The sequence below is a fragment of the Amborella trichopoda genome, chromosome 13 (genome assembly GCF_054954075.1).
Source record: "Amborella trichopoda isolate Santa Cruz 75 chromosome 13, AtrichopodaSantaCruz75HAP2 v2.0, whole genome shotgun sequence".
NCBI classification, from domain to species: Eukaryota; Viridiplantae; Streptophyta; class Magnoliopsida; order Amborellales; family Amborellaceae; genus Amborella; species Amborella trichopoda.
The window spans coordinates 30,123,342-30,145,244 of NC_142348.1; the positions used below are offsets into that span (position 1 = coordinate 30,123,342).

General features: G+C 35.2%; 1 protein-coding gene across 1 annotated transcript; it reads left to right on the top strand.

The window, feature by feature from the left end:
• Positions 1–10,679: 10,679 nt before the first annotated feature.
• Positions 10,680–12,998, top strand: LOC18444963 (WUSCHEL-related homeobox 4). The gene is made up of 2 exons (XM_006855077.3): positions 10,680–11,647; positions 12,746–12,998. Exons 1-2 carry the CDS (start codon positions 11,129–11,131, stop codon positions 12,893–12,895), a joined length of 669 nt encoding a protein of 222 aa, XP_006855139.1. The 5' UTR covers positions 10,680–11,128; the 3' UTR covers positions 12,896–12,998.
• Positions 12,999–21,903: the final 8,905 nt, after the last annotated feature.

Consider the following 21,903-nt stretch of genomic DNA (forward strand, 5'->3'; position numbering starts at 1 on the left):
AATTTAAGTACTAGTGTAGGGGTTTTTGAAAATTTGAAGATTTAAGGTATGTTTGAACGTGTGTGGATAAGTGTGGAAAACCAAAACTCAGTGATATGTGCAATAAGTGTGATCAATAAGCACATGCAAAAAGTAACCTAATCACTAATGCAAGAGATTAATATGGAAAAAAGATTTAGTCTAACAAGATATGATCATATATTTTCTAGACTAACTAAATAAATTCAAAGTAAGATCTAGACATATACGTTAAGTTCTAATCTAAAAACATATGATAAGATAGGAAATCTTGAATTTTTTATTTCTTTTAAAAAAGATAAAGATGTTTTTTTAGAAAAAAGATAAAGTCAAAAAAATCCTAAACTTATGCAGATAAGACTTAAAAAAAGATATAGGATTTAAACAAATAAGGTTAAAATCTTTTCTAGAGAGGCAAGATAAAAGAAGATCTTTTAAATCTATCTTTTTTTCCCTTGTTTTAATTATTATTTTATTTTTTTATCCTATTTTAATAGTAAAGATAAAATTTTTTTTCGAAGAGATAAGGCCAAATCTTAAATTATGCTGATAAGACTATGATAGATAAAGTCAAATATAAGGGGACAAAGTAAGAAGAGATCTAAAACCCTATTTTCTTATCTTTATCTATTTCTTTGGAATTTACAAAAAAAAGGGGAAAATATAAAGTACAAAAAATTATCAAGGGGGAAAATAATCGAGAGATGGCCTGGCAAAGTTTTTTTTCGGATAGTTCGTACAACATGACATGGGTTGTGTCATACTGCACGACACAAGGGGGTGTCGTGTGATCCCTACGCGATATGGGGTGTGTCTTGCTATGTGACACGCTTTGTATCGTGCACCACAGTGAGTCCCAGATCGAAATTCTAGGGTCTTTCGAGGTTTTCCAATTTTTTTACCTTTGGATTTTCTGTTTTCTAGAAAATGACTATTATAAAATTTCAGGAAGTGTTTGAAGGCGAAAATACATAGATTTGAAGCTCAAGGGCCCATGGCAAGTGCTAAACTGTTTACATTCGAATTTTTGAGTCGATCTTAAAGAGACATCAACTCAAATCTTTGCAAAACAAGTTAATTTTATGAATAAGAAGATAGAGTGGGATCGCTCAAATTATGGTCTAAAAAACATTACAGATTCGCATTGATTGGATTCTTTTTTTGAGTCCACTGACAACACGAGCTTCATGATTTGTGCATATAGCTTTCGAATACTTCTAAATTTTACTAAATCTAATAAGAACTAAAATTCGTAGAGAAAGTAAATTAATTTAATGAAAAACATAAACTAAATTAAAATAGAAAAGACATACTTACTTTAGGGACCCGAAACCTAGAGTTTTCAGGCTTGGATTAGGCCGCCCTTCTAGTGCCACCATGTCCTCAGTGGATGCCTCTTGTTTGCTAGAATTGGTAGATCTGAGGTTCTTTCACCTAGATCTAAGAATACGAAGGCTAGGATAAGGGTTAGAGATTTTTATCTAAGGTTTTACTTAAGATTTTTTAAGGTTAGGAGATGATTTTCCCTAATTTTAAGGATTTTGACGTCTCCTATTCTTAAATCTAAAGTTTTGGTTTTTATGGGATTTTTCGGGATTTCACCCTATTTTTTCTAATTTATAGAAATTTTCTAAAGTATTATCCTTTTTTGGGATTTATTGGGATTTTACCTAATTTCGAGTTTCCTAAGGATTTCAATCTATTTTCAAAAGATCTTCAAAGTATTTTTGCAAGGTATTTTCATGTATTTTAGATGGGGTATTTATAAGTTGAAGCAGACTTAGGTTTGAAAGTAGATCGATTCGATCCAAGGGTTCAGATTGAGTAAAAATTAGTCAAGATCAACTTTTTTTTTTGACCAAGTCGTCCTTTTCCGAAAATGACCCATGACCTCAGGCCCATCGTGTTTTGCGAGGCACGATGCCTCGCACGACATGATGTGGTCTGTGTCATGCGTGCTGTGTGCGAGGCTGGCCGCCATGCATTGTCTGACACCCCATGCGGTGCGTGTGGCCCGATAGGGGCATACTAATTTGTCCCTTGGTTCTTTCGAGACATCCAGTTTTGGTTCTATAGATTAGATTTGTAAAGCTCTCGGTGTCTACTATGATTTGGGATAGTTTCGAGTGATTTTGGGACAATTAAACTAGGTTTAGGTGTTCTATGGTCTACTAGGGTTAGTATGATTCTTTTGAACTCACAATCAGGGTTTTTGAAATTTTCTTGGCCAGAATTTCGAGGAGGGTATCTACATCTTTCTCTCACTATATTTATTCTTCATACATCTCTAGGTTTTCTCACATGAAGGAAGAAAAAAGGGGGGAAATGGCTAGGTGTGCCACCTAGAGAGTGAATAGGGCGTACCACTCTTAGAGAGAGAAAATGGGAGCTTTTGTGTGGGAAATGAGAGAGTGAGGGGTTATTTATAGCCACCAAGTATAGATATGCTTCTAGATAGGGCAATCTTGACAACTCAATTATCATCTTATAGCTACAAAGAGAGATTTGATCTTAGCTTTCTGTCCACAATCATGTCATCTTGATGAGTGGTTAGGATTTAAACATATTTATCCTCCATTTAATCCATAGTTCACTCCAAACTCCTTGTATGAAAAAACCCATTGCTCTTTTCAAATAATTAACTAGAAATCAAGGTTGAGGACATACCCTTAACGTAATTAGGCACATTTCTAACAAAAAAATTAAACTAGAAACTTTTCTTCCATTTAGAAAGAGCATGTGAGGCTAATCATATGGTGCCACTTGTATAAGTTAGTTAAATGTACAATTACCATTTATCCTTAAGGTTTCAATTGAAATATTATACTCTATACCTAAAGGCTCACTAATATACATTTCTCATACAAGAAATATGTGCCTTGTCATTTTTCTATTTTCCAAAAAATCTATAAAATTCCATAATTCAATACCCCCCACTTAACAAATGTCATAAAGGCAAGGGGGTACCCATGGGGTTGACATCACCCCCACTCCACCTTCTGATGTAGGGGCTCCCCATGGCCACGTGGGTAGCCATTGGCCATTTGGTTGTCTCGTGTAGGTCGCAGGGGTTTGTTCTTGATTGTCATATTCATTAAAGTAATTTTTCAATTTTTTTTCTAAAAATTTATTTAATCATCCTCCATAAAAATAAACTACTTTGGAACTATTTAGAAATTATTTCAAAGGGAATTAGTATCGTAGGGAGCTGAATTCGACAACAGATCACTCTGTTCGACTAAACTAAGACTCTAAATTCACCTTCTTGATATGACCCAACAAACTCATGACCCTACAGTTCTAATTAGGGGCTTATGATATGCCTTAGCAAAGTCAAACCAAAGAGTAACTTTGAATTTCCAAGTACTAGCGAATTTTAGGTGCATCCCAAGAGAACATACATACACATGATACAAGGGTTCCTCTCTTGGCACATGTACATATTTCTTCACAGTGGATCATCAGGAAGAGTGGCTTCTCATGTTTGTGACTATTTATGTACATGTTATTAAAAGGTCCTATTAGTCATTGATTTAGACTAATGTCCTCTCTTAGCCTTAACCTTGCTGTACATGGCTCAAACAAACACAATTATCGAGCTTATATCAACAATCACATAAAAACACACCGCTCTGGCCCATTACATAGTCATGAGGCCCAATAACAATAACTGACCCTAACTAAAGGCAACCGGCAAACCTCTTAATGTCTTCCATAAATACAAATCTTCCTTATTACTCTCTTGGGGTTTCATGAAACTTGGTCTTAGTATGTCAAGATCCTAGAGTCATGTAACTCTTTTACTCCCAAGAGCTATAATAATATCAGAGTTTTAAGGTAACACATGGGCCGTGCATCTGACCATGAGTCAAGCCGCCCATGCACGATGTTGGGGCTCGCGCATGAGGGACCTTTTTGTCATTTATTTAATCAATCTTTCCCTGTCCATAACTTTCTATCGATAGGTTAAAATTTGGCGATTATTAGAATGATGGAAAACACTTGGTATCTACTATAACTTGGGCTAGGTTTTGGGTAAATTTTGGGACAAAATTAAGAGATTAGCTTCACTATAGCTCACTAGACTTAGCGTGATCTTTAGGACTTAGAACTAAGGTTTTTGGGCTACTAGCGGGAATTTCCTTTTCTTTTTTTTTTTGTTTTTTTTTGAAGAAGAGGTTTTTTTTTTGAAGAAAAAGAGGGGGGGGGGGGTTGGGAGGGTGTTTACAAACATATGTAAGCAAAAGTGGAGCACCCCGGGCTTGGACCGCAAAACGCAGGTTGAGTCATACAAGTCTAGCATTCCCAGGATGCTATTCTATATCCGATGAGCACCAGTGGTCTTGGATACATGACACACAAAACCATATCCCTGTCCCATTCTTTTGGACCAAAGCACTAATATTGGCACTTAGCCCCCTTGAATGGCAATCAAACGCCTCATCCATGAATTTATTGCCCCACCTCATACTTGTTTCCCACGAATTATGCTACCACTCAAATAAAAATGAATATAACACCATGAGTCCTTAAATGGCCACAAAATTTCAATATCACTAATCTACCCCAACTTGTCCTTTAAATGGCCACAAAATTCCAATATCACTAATCTACCCCAACTTTTTTTGACTCAGCCGAGGCAACTCGGCCTCGGCCCATGGGCGAGGTGATTTTCAGGTGAGTCAGTTGCACACAATATTTTTAAACATTAAATACAATGCTACCTCAAATTTATATTAGACACGTTAGAATGATATACTGGTTAGCTTTGATGAATGAATTTTATCCCAATTAGGTTCGAATCCCGTCCGCCACATTTTTTTAAGACATCATTTCGTTATACTTCAACTGTTTTTTTTTTTTTTTTAAGACTTCATTTTGTTAAAGTTAAAAATAAAACCTGCCCACCAAGAATCGAGAGGTCCTTTGACATTAGGCACGCTAACCAGGATAGCATTTATTATTTTGTTTATAAAAGAGGCGCCTAATTATATATAACTACTATTTTTTTTCATTTTCTTAAAAAAAAATGAGTTGAACTCGGACGAGTTACTCAGACTCCCTCGAATAACTTGCCTCGGCCAGGTCCCGATTACCTTGGCCGAGTTGATTTTTTTAACACTGATCTACCCATCAAAGGTCTGACTACCCTCCCGGGTATAACCATCGTCACTTTTGCGTTCACGAACTCCTTCAAATTCGCGCACTTCTACTAATAGAAAGTAAGAAAAGAAGTTGTACCTTGTATTAAAGTTGCTAAAAGAAGGCTTAATTGCCACAGTACTTCCTAGTTAGACAGTCATTTTGGTTTGCAAGTGTGGTTCTAACTAAAAACATAGCTTCTCAGCTTTAAGGCAAAGGCGTGGTTGATGGGACTCCTAATCCTTGGCCCTTTAAAGTGAGTGGGCTCTTTGGAACGATTTAAACATAAAGTTTCTAATCCTTTTTAGGCCTATGACCACATATTAGAGCCCGCAATACCATTAAAAGTTTTTGACAAAACCACTTTGCAGCAATTTTCTTGTTATTTGTGTTCTACTTTTCGTTAGGAGTCAGAAGCGATATGATTTGATTCTCCACAGAAGCATTATTTCGTACTACAATATTTTGATGGAATTTACCAGGCTTAAACACAAGGAAGAAAGCAACAGCAGGTACTAAATATAGACAAACAAAATCAGGAATTACTTGGTGATCCTACTGCAATGATGCCCTAGGCAAGTGAGCTCCTAAAAAGTAACTTTACTTGGGATGGAAATGCACACCTTCAATTTACCAAAACCTCAAAAAATTCATGATATTTTGTCTTCTACTGAAAAAATGGAATTACATCCTCCATTAACAACCAAACCCTATTTTTCATGACTTAAGATGGAGACACAACTCTCTACTTTTAGCAATCAGGCCTGATTTCAACACTGGCCATGTTGTGGTGTCTTGGAGTGGGTCTATTCCCATGACTAATTTTACATGCTGTTAATATTCAAAGACATCATTTGTTTTTAATATAAGGAGGTCGCAATCATTTTTGTCTGTTAAATTTTAAATGCGGTTGTTACATGTGTGCCATTGATTAAATATAATGTACTTTTTAGGTCTCAAATGCATGCAATTTGTGGGATTAAATCTCATGTCGCCATATTTCGGTAAAAGTGGCATAACTGATGCTACACAAACATTCCTGTCCGTGAAGAGTCCCCCATTTAGTGAGGGAATGTGACTCTATGATTCTAGCATTGACATTTTACTTAAAGAAGATCAATATGCACTGTTCCTAATCCTGGATCCAGCTGTTTGTTTTAGAGTAATGTAGTAAATCTCTCAAAGATGAGGGGGGAGAAAAAAAGAAAAGCAAGTGAGCTTTAGAGCCATCACTTCCTTGATTAAAGTTGAGTTTGGTCTGTCATCCATTAAAGGCTTTAATAGCTAGTAGTTGCACCCCCTTTTGCTTACATGATATGACATTTGGGCATCCTAGCTATCATACCCCATGACCACCAAATTTCATGCACAAATGGGAAGAGGGGAATTCCATTCCCTTCCTTTTACTCAATATATATCTTTTTTATTTGGAAAGAAAGCAGCTTTGAATTACCCGGTTTGAGCATTCAATTTCCAAGGAAAAAGCAGAGGGAAAAGGGAAAAATAAAAAGTAAAAGTGTGTGAATGTGACTCCTACGCACGAATGCACGCATGCATTGCCTCTTTCATCATCTTTTTCCCCTCTCTGTTGGGGTGCAAGTTCACTATTTCGACTTTTTCATTCTCATGAACAAAATTCAAAGTCTACCCAATATTTTTTTATTTCTACCCAAAAAATAAAAAATAGAAAAAAATTGAAAGGCATCTTGCACATGCCTAAAAATATTAATATTGAACAGAGGCTATCTCAGTTTTGGATGAAGTGGAACTCTATTCTTAGTTTTTTTTTAAAACAACAATCTAGTGTTTATTAGGTGGATCCCAAAATCCAAAATCTAAAGGGAAAAGGTTATATAACGTTCCGACGTTAAACTGTAGAAAAAGGTTGTTTGAATCTTGAAAAGCTTTCTAATTTATTATCTCGACGTCAAGATGTATTAATATGAAAAAAAGAAAAAGAAAAAAAATTTTGAATCCTAAAAATAGTACATATTGCAACACATTATCTAGAATATCCATTTTCAAGATTTTCATATGGTTATAAATTTATTGGATTTTCAAGTTTAAAAATTTATAATTAGTGATGAAAATAAATTTTCAAATAATCTTAAAAAAATTTTATACCAAAATTACATGTTATGATAAAATTTGGAGGTACGCCTTAATTGGAAAACCACACCCAAATCTAAAAAAACAGGCTAATAAGCATTTTCATCTGAAAGAACATTCTTACAGTATGATCCTATCGGAGCATGCTATAGGCCCTCACTTACAAGGTTTAAAGCAACTGTTTGTTTTTGTTGCGTTTTTTAGGGTTCGATTTCGTAACACACGGTCTGTAGACACGTGCAAATGATGGTGTTGGGTTCCCCTAATTATGAAATCGCACCGCTTCTTCCACTGTGTGGGACCACCAAAACTTTAATTTTCTTCCTCTTCTTTGACCCATGGATGACGCCCTTTTTCACCACCAAAAGATAAAGGAAACAGAAGGTGTGTGAATATGAATGAATTTCACCGTTTGACCAATCCCTAGGCCTCGAGCTCTAACTTTCACGAGATTTCGGCTCCATTTCGGCCGAAATTTGTACTGCACAGCAGTGGAACGTGTTAACTGCTGTATGCCACGCGTGAGTGTGATTTGTAGCAAATTTTGTCGATAGAGGGTATTTATGGAAAGTTTTTTTTAGTAAGCCGTTTGATCTGAATGGACAGATAAGACGGTTGAGATGGCTCTAATCACAATATAATTTGTAAATATAATTTTGTTTTTATTTTTTTTATGAATCATATTTACACCTAATTTGGGGTATCCCATCTTCTCATAAAGTCGTACATTTTAAAGATACGAAAAAAGATATTTATGATACAATAAAATAACCAAAATAATTTTAAAATATTTTTAAGTGCACTCCATTTAGATGATGCCATTCACCAAATTTCATGTTCTTGTGATTTGAAAAAAAAAACAATTTGAAAGTAAAGTATTTTGAGACGTTTGATCTAGATGAAATGTCAGTTGTTCACTAGTTATATTATGCCTGAAGCTATCCCCGTAAGGTTCTCGTGAACCCCTAGCTTGCGGAACTTGAAATCCCAAACACCGGGATCTCACCCAAGATCGTATACATGATTGACTAATGTGAAGTAGATGAATTCAACTATAAATCGAGTGCGAGAAATAAAACAAACATAAAAAACACAATACAATAACATACGATTTACGTAATTCACCCCGCAGGGCTACATCCATGGCCTCGGCAACTAGAAATCTACCATCACAATGAAGATTACAGTTTTAGGTTACAAGAAATAATACATATCTCTAAACATCAGTAAAAGACTATCACCAATCTTTCCTTCTAAACCCACTCTCCAGATCGAGTCACACCGTCGATCAATATCCTCTTTCCCACCGTAATACTGCTACTGGAAAGATAACTTCGAGAGCAACATAGAGATTTTCTCTCTCTAGAAGTGGAAGTTAACCAATTCAAAACTCGTGTGCATACTGCCCTTCTTTCAGAGGTCATGTCTCTCTCTCTTGGAGACCCATCTCCAAATTGGAGATTTATTCCCATAACCCTGAAAGGGGTAACCCTCAAAGGATAGGTATTATGTTCTTTTTCACTCTCTTATAAAGATATCACTTTCTTGTTTCTCAAAAAAATTAGTTTTTTATTTTCCATAATGCCTTAATCTTTAAAAGAGAATATAAGTATGAAGATTTAGCTATCACCAAACCCAACAATCCCGATCATTCAATCAGACCATAAGGTTGGGAGAGAGTACCATATATGCATGTCCTATGCCTAGAGGTATATAAAAAGCTTTTACTTTATAGAAAGGTAAAAAGCCATATCTCAAAATGCGAACACTGATACACTTTTGATATTAGAAACCCCAATTGATTTGATATTCTATCTCTATATCAAATTTGAAGTTTTAAAAATGATATAAAATTAGCAAATTTGTAAAGACTTTAGAATAGACAATATGTATAATGCACTAGAAGATACACTATTTTTTTTATACTTGATACACTATTTTTATAAGTAAATGTTTTTTAAAATATTGATAATTGTCAAGTTGAGATGATCAATTTGAGGATTTTTAGACACAAACTTTATTTTCTAAAGTTGATTTTAAAGTTGGCCTTCAAATTCTGTCGTGAAGCTTAAGTCTTGTACAAACATTATCTTTTTATTTATATATATATATATATATATATATATATATATATATATATATATATATATAGTTTGAGTGTAAACGCCTAGATGGCATACCTGAACATTATCTTCGAAATCGACCCATGAATTGCGGTGTCGTTCTCCAATTGTTCCCATTCAATATTCCGGAAGTTATTACTATACATGGAAAATTTAATGGTCCCAACTATCCTTGACACCTTCAAATGAATGGATGGATGGTGATGTGTAGAGAGTGGGAACTACACGTGGCTCATGTCAGGTACCCTTACCAGCATTGATTGGAGGTTCATGAGGCTCAAGACCATTGTGTCATGTGGATCTTTGTGGGGTGTATTCCACTCCTTGATGTCCTTTCAAAAGCTAAAGGAGGAGGCCACCTTCATAAATAATTATGAAAGGAAAATGGTTTGATATGGCTGCAGGTCTATCAAAATATGTAAAGCTTCACCTTATAACTCATCAAAAATTGCAATTCAAGTGTTGAAAAATCTTTAAATAGATCATCTCAACTTGAACATTATGGTTGTGCAAAAAAATTAGGATTTCAATTTGTAAAAATCGTGTATATTGTAACAAATCATCTAGATGATCTATTTCGCCCTAAAAATAAATGTTCAAAGATCCTCAATATCCATACCATTTTTTGACTTTCAAAATTTATTGATGGTATTGAAAATTAATTTTATAGCCATCATGTAGACTTTTGATGCCAAAAGTTCTTCCCGGACGAGGATTTGAGGTGAGGCTTTATTTTGTTTTGATGAAGCCAAGGCCCTATAGAAACTTCATCCATAATTAAAATTCTAAAATTTGGATAAAATTTGGATTGTTGGTCCTTGGATGCTCTACTTCTTCTACATGGCCTGGTTGGCTGGTGATGGGGCATCATATTGTGCATCCAATGGGGAATAAGATTGAGAAGAATAAAATTTGAATTTCTCCTATTTTCTTTTTTCTCTAAGAATTGGGTGTGGTCTAGAGGAATTGAACTTCAATTAGTTGTAGTGAAATGTCACTCAAATTTTTAATGCAATGATGATTATGAAATTTTGGTGGGGTCTAGATTTGCCCTCCTTCCCACTGGGTGGGGGGCGAGACTCCACGGTGGAGAAAAGAAGAGAGAGAGAGAGGATTCCTCATCCAAGAGAGATAAAATAAGAGAGAGAAAAGGAGAGAGCGAGGATTCCTCATCCAAGAGAGATAAAAGAAGAGAGAGAAAAGGAGAGAAAGAAGAGAGAGAAAAGGAGAGGAAGAAGAGATAGTGAGGATCCATCATCCAAGAGAGAGAAAAGGAGAGGAAGAAGAGATAGTGAGGATTCATCATCCAAGAGAGAGAAAAGGCGAGAGAGAGGATCTATCATTCTAGAGAGAGAAGAAAGATCCATCATTCTAGAGAGAGAAAGAGAGAGAGTGAAAAGGGAAAGTTGAGGAAACAAGAGAGTCACCACCGAAAAGCAAGAAAGGGGAAGAAGGACGCCTTTATTATCGCCAAAGCAAACAAGAAACAAAAGGGAGGGATTTGAGTCGAGAATATTTGGTGCGTGTGTGTCATCCATTTTGTTCGACCCCAAGTCAACCTCAGCTCATCATTTGGTCTCTTCCCACTGCACTGCACTGCACGCCCTCCCTCCCTCTCTAACCTTCATCAATCTCACTACATATATCACCCCCCCCGCCCCCCCCCCCCCTCCCTCCTCTCTGGTTCAACATCTCTCGATATCTCTCTACTTCTTATACATACCCACACCACGGCCATGGCCACAGCATGGGAAGCCATGAACGTACAGCAAGCAGCCGAAACTCGGTGGGAGCACGAGGCCTCCACAGTGAGGTGCAAGCGCCTTCGCCCCCTCACACTTTCTCTCTCTACACCGGCGGCAACTCCTTCCTCGGAAAGCAACAGCGGCATTGCGACCCCCACCTTCATTCGCTGCCCTCCCCGCAAAGCGGCTGAAGCCGCGCAGCAGCAACAGGCGACGGCAGAAGCTATGCCCCAGGCGCAGGTGGGGAGCACGCGGTGGAACCCCACGCAGGAACAGATTGCCATTTTGGAGATGCTTTATAGAGGAGGAATGAGGACCCCGAACGCGCAGCAGATTGAGCACATCACTGCTCAGCTAGGGAGGTATGGGAAGATAGAGGGGAAGAATGTGTTTTACTGGTTTCAGAACCATAAGGCACGAGAGAGACAGAAGCAGAAGCGCACTAGCGGCGCCCTCACTCTCGGCCTCACCACCACCACCACCATCGCCGCAGCTTCCTCCACCGCTAAGGTGAGCCCTTCTGAGCCAGACATCGAGAGAGAGAGAGAGTGTTTAACCCCATATGGCCTCTGATGAGGTGATGTTTCAGGCTAATGTGAAGCAGACCACGTTGTGTTTGAAAACGAGGAGAGAAAAGTTCTGGTCGTGTTTTTCTTCAAATGCTGTCTCTTTCAAAAATCTATCTTAAGATTTTGGAGCTAAAATTCTATGAATATATTGTCAACGGCCGGATTCATGAAACTAGAAAGTAATATTTAACTTCCAGACATTATTTTAAAAGAATTAAAATTAGCCCTCCAAAAATAAAGTTTAAAATCATTCATTTTGAAATTTAATGATTGTCATCGTGGTTCACAAAATTAAGTTCCAAAATCCATTTCTAAGGTAGAGGTGGGAAAGAGATTGCACTTCTAGTCCCGCCAAGACATGGTTCCATTTTGAGAATGGGCTGAGCCGTGGTGATAGTACTATCGAGCCCAAGTCTTGATTCTATTCTCATCAAAGAGTGAGACCCAAATCCCCACTGATTTACCTTTTTTTATTTGACGCTCTAGGGCCCGGATTTCTTTCACCTTCCTTTAGTTCATGATGTGGTGCAATTTCCCTAGTGTAGGGTTGTCAAATAATATGATGTAATTTTTTTCTATCCTTTATTAATGAAAAATAGGTAGGGAGCTTTCTTCCCCATTGATTTACCCAAAAAAAAAATTAAAGTGAGTCAAACATATTGACTTTCCAAAACCTCTTCCCTAAATAAATCTTCACCTTTTTTTTTTTTTTTTTTCGCGGCTGTCCTGAACCCTAAAGCCACATTATTAAGGGATTGTACACTATTACACTATTTATCATGGTGCTCACACATTGTGTACATTAAAGTTCACCGGGAATATTTCACCCGTTCATTAAGAAAAATGGATGGTGGAGATGGTGGTATTGACATGATCCCACTGAACTCTGCTGTTCTGCGACCATCTTCACCACCCAATACTTGATCGAACAGTCCATACTTGCCGATGTACCTTCCCTAGTGCACATTAGCAACAATAATATGTTTCCTTGATGGGTTTTTGTATGCTAATTAATAAAACATTGATGGCATGAATGTAGGGAGAAGGGGAAGGGTGTTTCTTCAAGCGCAAATGCAGGAGTTGGGCACTTCAGAGCTTGGATTTGGAAGAGGAGGAGAGAAGTAGGTTTCAAGCAGATAAGACTCTTGAGCTCTTCCCATTACACCCTGAAGCCAAAGAAGAAAGATGATGGGGGTTGGCCCTCCTTTGTTGTTATATATGTTCTCTCTCTCTAAGTATTTTTACAAGATGCAATGCCATGAAATGAAAGCTCTCTCTCTCATGCTTGCAAAGAATGTCCCTGTCGCTTCATGATTAAGGGTGGATGGATGCTTTCTTTAGACTTTTGTAGCACACGTTTGAAACTGGCAAGAGTGCATGTCAAGCACACCAGTTTCCATCTAAACAATGACAACGACCGGCATCACATTACCGTTAATCAATTAAATAAATTTTGCAGTTTGTATAACGTCCAAAGTAAGCCACACCTTCAAAAGTTGTTGAGATATGTAATTTTAGTGACGGAAAGTTTAATAATAAATGGAAAATCTAATATTATGAAATTTAAAACTAAAAAAATAGTATATATCGAGCAGATTTACAAGCACATGAAAATCTTGAAAATGGATGAACTGGATATAATAAGATGTATCATTTTTGGGACTTTAAAATTCTATTGATTTTTCTTTTTAACATTTGTACATCTCAAGATCAAAATAATCAATTAGAGGGTTTTTTGGACATCGAAACAACTGTTTCCCATAGATTTTTGAAGCATGCATTTTTCTACAGCCTAAGATTGCAACCTATATAAAATTTTCCCATAAATAAATGTAACAAACCAATCAAACATTAATAAATGGGAGGTTGATAATTCAATATTTAACATACTATTCGGTTCTTTACATTTAGGCTCGCATCGTTTGCAGCCCATCAATTGTAGATCCTATATACATACAAAGAGGCTAATATGGCTACAGATCTCTTGGCCAAAGAGGCGGTTTCTGAAGATGAAGCAACGGTGTGACGTGCTCGCCTCCCCCCCAGTTTTGATGCCTTGGCTTTTATCTGATGTGTTCCCTCCCTAGGGGTTGTAAAAGGATTGTCTTTGTAATATATTCTTATGTCTTTTAATAGAATGGGTAGGGGCTTGACATCCCCACCAATTCACCCAAAAAAAAAAAACAGAATACCATTCGGTTCTTTTGATCCAATTTCAAATAGCCAATCGATTTTTATCAATTTTATATAACCCATTAAAATGCACATCATTATGCGTCATAAATTGTTGAATGGGTGAGATGTCAAATTGTTATTCAGTCAATTACGATTCGATAGATTTGCCCAAGTAAATAATAAACGATAAGAATTGATAAGTGGGGTAGTAATTAAAAAGAAAGAAGGGGTTTTATATTTTGGTAGAAAGATGTCACAATCGTTTTTAGCCATTAGATGTGAAATCTAATGGATGAAAGTATGTCATAACATTTGATTTAGATTTTGTCTCTAAACAATGACACATCCTCAACCATCCGATTTCAAACTTAACAATCACTAATGATTATGATCTTCTTGTACCAAAAGTAAATTGTCTCATTGTATACATTTCTAAAAAAAAAAAGTAGAGTGCCAAACAAGGGATCAAACAAAAACAATTGTAGTGAGGCCATGATTCAACAATAAAACCAAGAGTAAGGCTAAATTTTTTTTTTTATCAGTTCATTGCAGGACGTTAACCAATGAAAGATACGTACGACGTAAAAAGAGCAAAAAAATGGCCTATATGAAAGGAGCACATGCCAAAAATGGGTTGCGTACATTGATTATTTAACAAAATTAATAAGCCCAGTTCATTTTTGGATGGAAAATTGACATCACACCAAACTGCTGAAGGTTGATCGCTAGGGTGCATCGCTCCTCCACTCAAAAGATTTTTGAAGTTTCTAATGAACTTTGAGGAAGGTTCGACTACTTGGGTGAGCAAACTTGGACTCGGCCGAGTAACTCAGGTGCGCTACGAGTCCGAGTATTCGGAGTTTGGTGGCTAAGTTCAGGATCTTAAAGAAAACCCAAAAGACTATTTTTATTAGGTGCGTTTCACTAAGATGTACATATGCTCCAAATTTTAGATTATTTTGATTAGTAAACAAAATATGAAAATTATAAAACTACTAGACAATTGTGACCGTGCGATGAAGTTTGGATAGTGATGAAGGTAGGCGAAATCACTATTCATTTTTGCCTATAAGCGTTTTGTAGTATCTTATATATATATATATATATGGAAGATGCTAGGGTGAGCCCACTTGCTCACAGGAGAAAACGTGCCCAATGGCGCAGATTGAATCTGAGCCGATCTGACAATCACAAATGTCCGATAATGTTTGAATTTTAATTTATTTTTTTTTTACAAATCCAAATCACTTAAAATTTGAAGCATGTGATATATATATATATATATATATATATATATATATATATATATATATATATATATATAGGAAAACTCTTCAATGCCTATAGGAGAAAATGAATAATGATTTCGCCTACCATCATCACCATCTAAACTTCATCGCACGGTCACAGTTGTCCGGTAGTGTTTTAATTTTCATTTGCTTTCTATAAATTCAAATTACTTAAAATTTAGAGCGTGTGTACATCTTAGTGAGACGTACCTAATAAAAATATAAAAAAAATAATTCACAAAATATAAATTGACCAAAATAACCCCAAAGATTTATAGGGGTATTTTGGTCAATTTATGTTTTACAAATTATTTTTTTAATATTTTTATTAGATGCGCTTCACTAAAATGTACATATGCTCCAAATTTTAGATTATTCTAATTAGTAAACAAAATATGAAAATTAAAAAACTACTAAATATTTGTGACCGTGCGATAAAGTTTGGATAGTGATGAGGGTTGGTGAAATCACTATTCATTTTCGCCTATATGCATTTTGTAGTATCTTATATATATATATATATATATATATATATATATATATATATATATATATGAAAGATGCTAGGGTGAGCCCACTAGCTCACAGGAAACAATGAGTCCAATGGCCTAGATTGAATCTGGGCCAATCTGATGATCACAGACGTCCGGTAATGTTTGAATTTTAATTTTTTTTTTTTACAAATCCAAATCACTTGAAATTTGAAGCATGTGATATATATATATATATATATATATATATAGGAAAACACTTCCCAATGCCTATAGGCGAAATGAACAGTGATTTCGCCTACCCTCATCACCATCCAAACTTCATCACACGGTCACAGTTGTCCGGTAGTGTTTTAATTTTTATTTGTTTTCTACAAATTCAAATTACTTAAAATTTGGCGCGTGTGTACATCTTAGTGAGACGTACCTAATAAAAATGTGAAAAAAAAATTCATGAAATATAAATTGACCAAAATACCCCCAAAAATCTATAAGGGTAGTTTGGTCAATTTATGTTTTACGAATTATTTTTTTTTATATTTTTATTAAGTGCGCTTCACTAAGATGTACATTTGCTCCAAAATTTGGATTATTCTGATTAGTAAACAAAATATAAAAATTAAACAACTACTAAACAATTGTGACCGTGCGATGAAGTTTGGATAGTGATGAGGGTTGATGAAATCACTATTCATTTTTGCCTATAGGCATTTTGTAGTATCATATATATATATATATATATATATATATATATATATATATATATTTATATATATTGATTCAGGAAAGGAATTCACACTTACGGATTATTACAAATACATAAGCTGGACAATGCCTGCCATTCGTGAGGGTAGTAAGAGGGTAGAGATGATAGATTACAATCACACATGTATACTAAAAAAAAAATAAAGAGTAAGAAGTTACCGACTTGAGAGACGGTAGAGTTACAACGCTACTCAACTACTGTCGTAGAAAGAGTGAGAAAACAGGAGAGAAAAGCAAAGGAGAATAGAAGAAGGTAGAAGAGAAAAGAGTAGAGGTCTGGGCTTGATCTTCTTTAGTCTGCCGGGAGTCCTTACCTACCTTCTGGTAAGTGAAAGGAGTTATTTATAAAGGGCGAGAGTTTGCTTGGTCACGAAGGTATTTCCTCTGATTGGCCGAAGGTATCTTGGTGTTGAAGCTATCTTTTGATTGGCGGAAGGTAGCTTAGTGCCGAAGGTAAAGGATGGGATGTAACGTTTTGTCGTGTTGTCAAATGCGTGGTGGTTGTGTATTGGTTGATGGGGAGTTGATGTGACGGAAGAATCTTTAGTACTATGCTTTAGGCTTCGTGGCGAGTGTTCGAGGTCGGTGGAGTCACATCGGCATATAGTGGAGTCATATCGCGAATATAAGAAACTGCTGTATGTCGCTAATCTGCTTTATATCTTATCATGTGAACTGCTGCTGATGCTGATTGTATTGATCGGGTTTTGGTAGGGTCGGGTTGTATTCTCGGGCTGTAATTATTGGTCGGGCCTTTGGCTGAAATCTTCTAACAATGGATTGCCAGAATTGAACTGTTTCTTCTGAAGTAGTCGGTGCAGTGGTATCAGGAGCAAAGATATTGAGAAGATTTTACTCTAATTCTTCAAGGGTAGCATTAGGGTGTGCTAGTCTCATCTTTTTTAAATAAGCAGAAAATGTAGGTAGGCTGACTGTATTATGTGCTTGGGGGTTCAAGATATTGTTTTGAGGAGGTATACGTTTAAGGGGTAAGGAGGTAGGATCAGTACTAAAAATATCCCATCACTTAACTTTAAGGGTTTTGCCAAGTTTAGGAATATACTCATAATTATTCATATTATTTTCAGAGATAGTATAATCTCATTTTAGGACCCAAGGTATTTGGTAGATGGCCATGACGTAGAGATGAAAATCATCCAGTTCGGTGCAAGTATTATGTTGTGCAAATTTGGTTTGAAAGGCTTGGAAAGCTTCAGGTAAGATTTGGGTCCGTGATCTCCATAATAAAAACCAGTGAACCAATTTGGGAATCTTTCGTAAATAGAGAGTTTAAATTGCAAGTACCAAGAATGAGTATTATTTGGATTCTAGTATGAGAATACCTTATGCCAGGCTTCTATGTACTCAGCATATTTATCATATTTATATTAGAAATCTGGATTTAACAATTTTTTCCCTTGGAGAGGATTACATCCCCAATCGTCATAAGAAAGTAATTTATTGATTTGAAATTTTGAATAAGCATATACTTTAGTAGTTCATTGATAAAAATGAACAATCGAAACCGAACAGGTTTCCGTGAGAATAGATTCATATCATTCACGGGTTTTGACCCCATATTATGGATTTAAATGGTTTACAAGGTAAAGGGGAGCTAATTTATTTGGGTCAATTTGTGCATGGTTATCAGAAATGGGTATATCTGCTAAGAAGGTTGTGTCTATATAGACTGATTTAGCAGAGGTAGAGGTTTTCTTATTTAGGTATGTTGCAGGAGAAAATGCCGGACTTGGGGTTTGTACTGGACTTTGAGGAGGAGTTTGGATCAAGTATTCAGGAATGTTTGTGGATCTGAGAGGTGACATAGGTGTCAGATTCAAAGAGGAATGGATGGGCATAAGAGGCCCAAACATATTGCTTGGTACTAAGTCCATGGATTGTTTTCCTCTTTTGTTTGAAGGATTATTCATATTAATATTCTTATTGGCAAAAAATAATTGCAAACCGTATGATAGTGTATCTTCTTCAGGAAGTGTGGGTAAGGTACGGTGCCCCCTGCAAAAATTCACGGGTAAGAAAGTCAGGTAAAGAATTAGCAGAGCCGTGAAGATGCTCAATGGAGAAATCAAAGGCAGATAAAATGGCCTGCCAATGGGCAAATATTTGTTTGGAAAAAAGGTTTTGAACATCTTTTTGCCGAATATCTTTTGCTGCTTTACAATCGGTGTGAATAAAGAAGTGTTGGTTTAATATATCTGTTTGAAATTTACAAACACAGTGAATAATAGCAAGTAATTCTTTTTTGACAGTAGAATAATTTTTCTGTGTAGGATTCCAAGCTTTAGAAGTAAATCGTATTAATTGTTCTTTGGAATCAATGGATTGTTTTAATATGCCACCAAGTCTTAATTCAGAAGCATCACATTCAATTATTTTAAAAGCTGTAGGATTAGATAAAGTTAAATATGGTAATTCTTTGGCTTTTAATTTAAGTCTTTGTACAGCCAAAGTATGGATCTCAGTCCATGGTGGAAGATTCTTTTTTAATCGGTCATATAAGGGTTTAGCATCAAGAGCTAGATTTTGGTAAAAATCACTTATATAATTTAGACATCCTAAGAATCTTTGTAATTCAGTTTTGTCTAAGATTTTGTCAGGAAATTTATCAGCAAAAAGAATGGATCTATCAATTGGGATAATTGTCCCTTGATTTATATTATCTCCTAAAAATCTAATTTTTTTGGAAAAGATTTAGTTTTTTAGCAGAGACTACTAATCCAGCATTTTTAACTGTGTGGATGAAAGTATGGAGATGTTTAAAATGTTGTTCAAGAGAGTCAGAGAATACTAGAACATCATCAATATAAACTATCATGAATTTATAGAAAGGATTAAATATATCATTCATTATTTTTTGGAACTCAGATGGAGCATTTTTAAGACCAAAGGGCATAACATTCCATTCATATTGTCCAAAAGGGACATTAAATGTTGTTTTGTATTTATCTTCTTCATTTATCTGTATTTGCCAAAAGCCATATTTTAGGTCAAATTTGGAGAAGATGACTGCATGTAAGAGTCTATCAAGTAAATCTTTTTTATTTGGAATGAGATATCTAATCCATTGTAATACTTTATTGTGGGGCTTAAAATTTATAACTAATCGTGGAACTCCACTTTCTTGTTCGGCGTTTTTATTGACATAAAAAGCAGAGCAGCTATAGGAAGATGGACTAGGATGTATGAGTTTCTTATAAAGTAAATCTTTAATTTCATGATGACATGTTTGTAATAATTCCGTATTCATCTGAATAAGTCGAGTTTTTGTTGGTATTTTTGTTTCACTAAAATTTGGTTCATATGGTAATCCAACGATATGTTGTTTTCTATGCCAAAAAGCGGTTGGTAGATCATTACATATTTCGTTTTCAATAAAACTTTTGAGTTATTGTATTTTTGGTATTATATCATTAGTTCGGAGTTTTTCATTGATAATCTTATGCTTGATTTCAAGTTGTAATGATCCTATAAAATCTTCTTTTTGTTTGATAGTTTGTTTTACAGTATTAATTTCTTTGATTTTTGGTTTATCCAGGAATTCAAATTTAATAGGGGTACCATGGGTATTTGTTTCAATACCGGTATGGGAAATAGTAATTGGATATAGCAAAGTGAGGAAAGGTACGCCAAGGATTATAGCCTGGCTGAGTCCTTTGACCATAATAAATGGAGTAGGAAAACAATGTCCTTCATTACAAATTTTAGCATTAGATAACTTGTATTTAATAAATAGTCTACTTCCATCTGCAGTGTTAAGGATTTGAGTAGTTTTATCGAAGTATTTGGTAGGAACCAATCCTTCATTGAGGCAATTAAGATCAGCACCTGAATCAACTAGAGCTAGAGTTTGGAATTCATATTCATTGTTTATGACAATGGTTACTAAAACAAACCATTTTTGTGTGATTACTCTATTTAATACATTTACTGATTTCCTGGTAGATGATTCGCATTGATTTATATAATCATTAGGATGATATGATTTGAGTAAGTGGTCAAATTCAATGGCATCTGACTCAGTATCAATTTCAGAAGTTTTATTATGGAGTTCAAGGATTTGAATTCTATTTTTTAGTTGGGTTACTTCTGTCTTAACTGTATTTACTTCAGCTTTGAGTTCAGCAATAGTAGGTTCTTTTTGTGTGGCCTCATGCTGACTAACACGTTTCATTATATCAGCAAAATTATAATTATCAGGAGGTTTGACTAATGCCATATGTTTTGTTTTTGTTTTAGTTAAATTAATAAACTGAGTAATTACTTCTCTTTTTTCATCAGGATCCGAAATTTTTTCTATTAGGTCTAAAATAAGATTGTCTTCTTTTGTTAACGTATGAATATCAAAAGTTGTAATAGGACATTGACATATTTCTTCGTCTGTGCTAGAACTACTATTTGTAGACTAATAAAAATCATCATTATGCATATTCCTATAAAAGATGTATCACTACTTGATGAAGTAGTGTCTGTATCTGAAGTATTAGACGAATCATATATTTGAATAATGTCATATATTTTATTTCTGATGGACTCATCTAATGTAATAGAGTCTACTTTTTGTTTGACTTTGTATTGGCTTTTATAATGGCCAACTTTTCCACATTTACAGTAAACAGGTAATTTCTTACTATTTTGTTGGAATTTTTTTGATGCAAAACGTTTAGTAAATTTCTTATATTTTTTATTTTTGGTTGGAAAAGACTTATATGTTTTTTCGGGTTTATTAATGCGATGTTTTTTCTTTTTATATATTTTATGTATTTTATGTGGCTTATTTTTATCAATATGATAACCAAATTGTTGGCAGAAGTCTCCTAACTCTTTTTTACCACTTATGTTTTGTTTATCAAGTTGCTCTTTAAGTTTCATATCTGTGCATAGGGCTAACCCTTCAGCACATATTTCAGAGGATAATTCACCTAAAGTATATTGAGAGTAATTGATTATACCACTATTTTTATTTTTCAGATGTTCTTTGACCTTTTCAACGAATAGATAGGGTAATCCTGCTACGAACTTTTCTTTCCAGTGGTCAAGATGACTATCTTCTCGTATAAGTAGACGAGAGAAAAAGACGTCTTTATACCATTTATAGTGAGATAGTGTAAGACAACGTAAATAAGATAAAAGATCAGCAGTTCGAGCTGCAAGTATTGAAGTATTTCCTATGAAATGAAGGGCAATTGTATAAATCAGTGAATTGACCAGCATCACTTTCAGAATATACTATATCTTGGTTATGTTCATTTTTTGTTGTCCATTGACGAGTATTTGTTAATATTTGTTGTTTTGTTTGTTCATTGAGATAGGAATCTCACCATCCTCTTAGCCATCCAGTAAATCCTGAGACTATGGCTTTTGCTATTTCTTGATCATGACTACCAGTCATTTTACATGCTGAAACATACATAGTCATATGTTTCATTGTATCTAATATTGGGTGATCGGAAATTCCA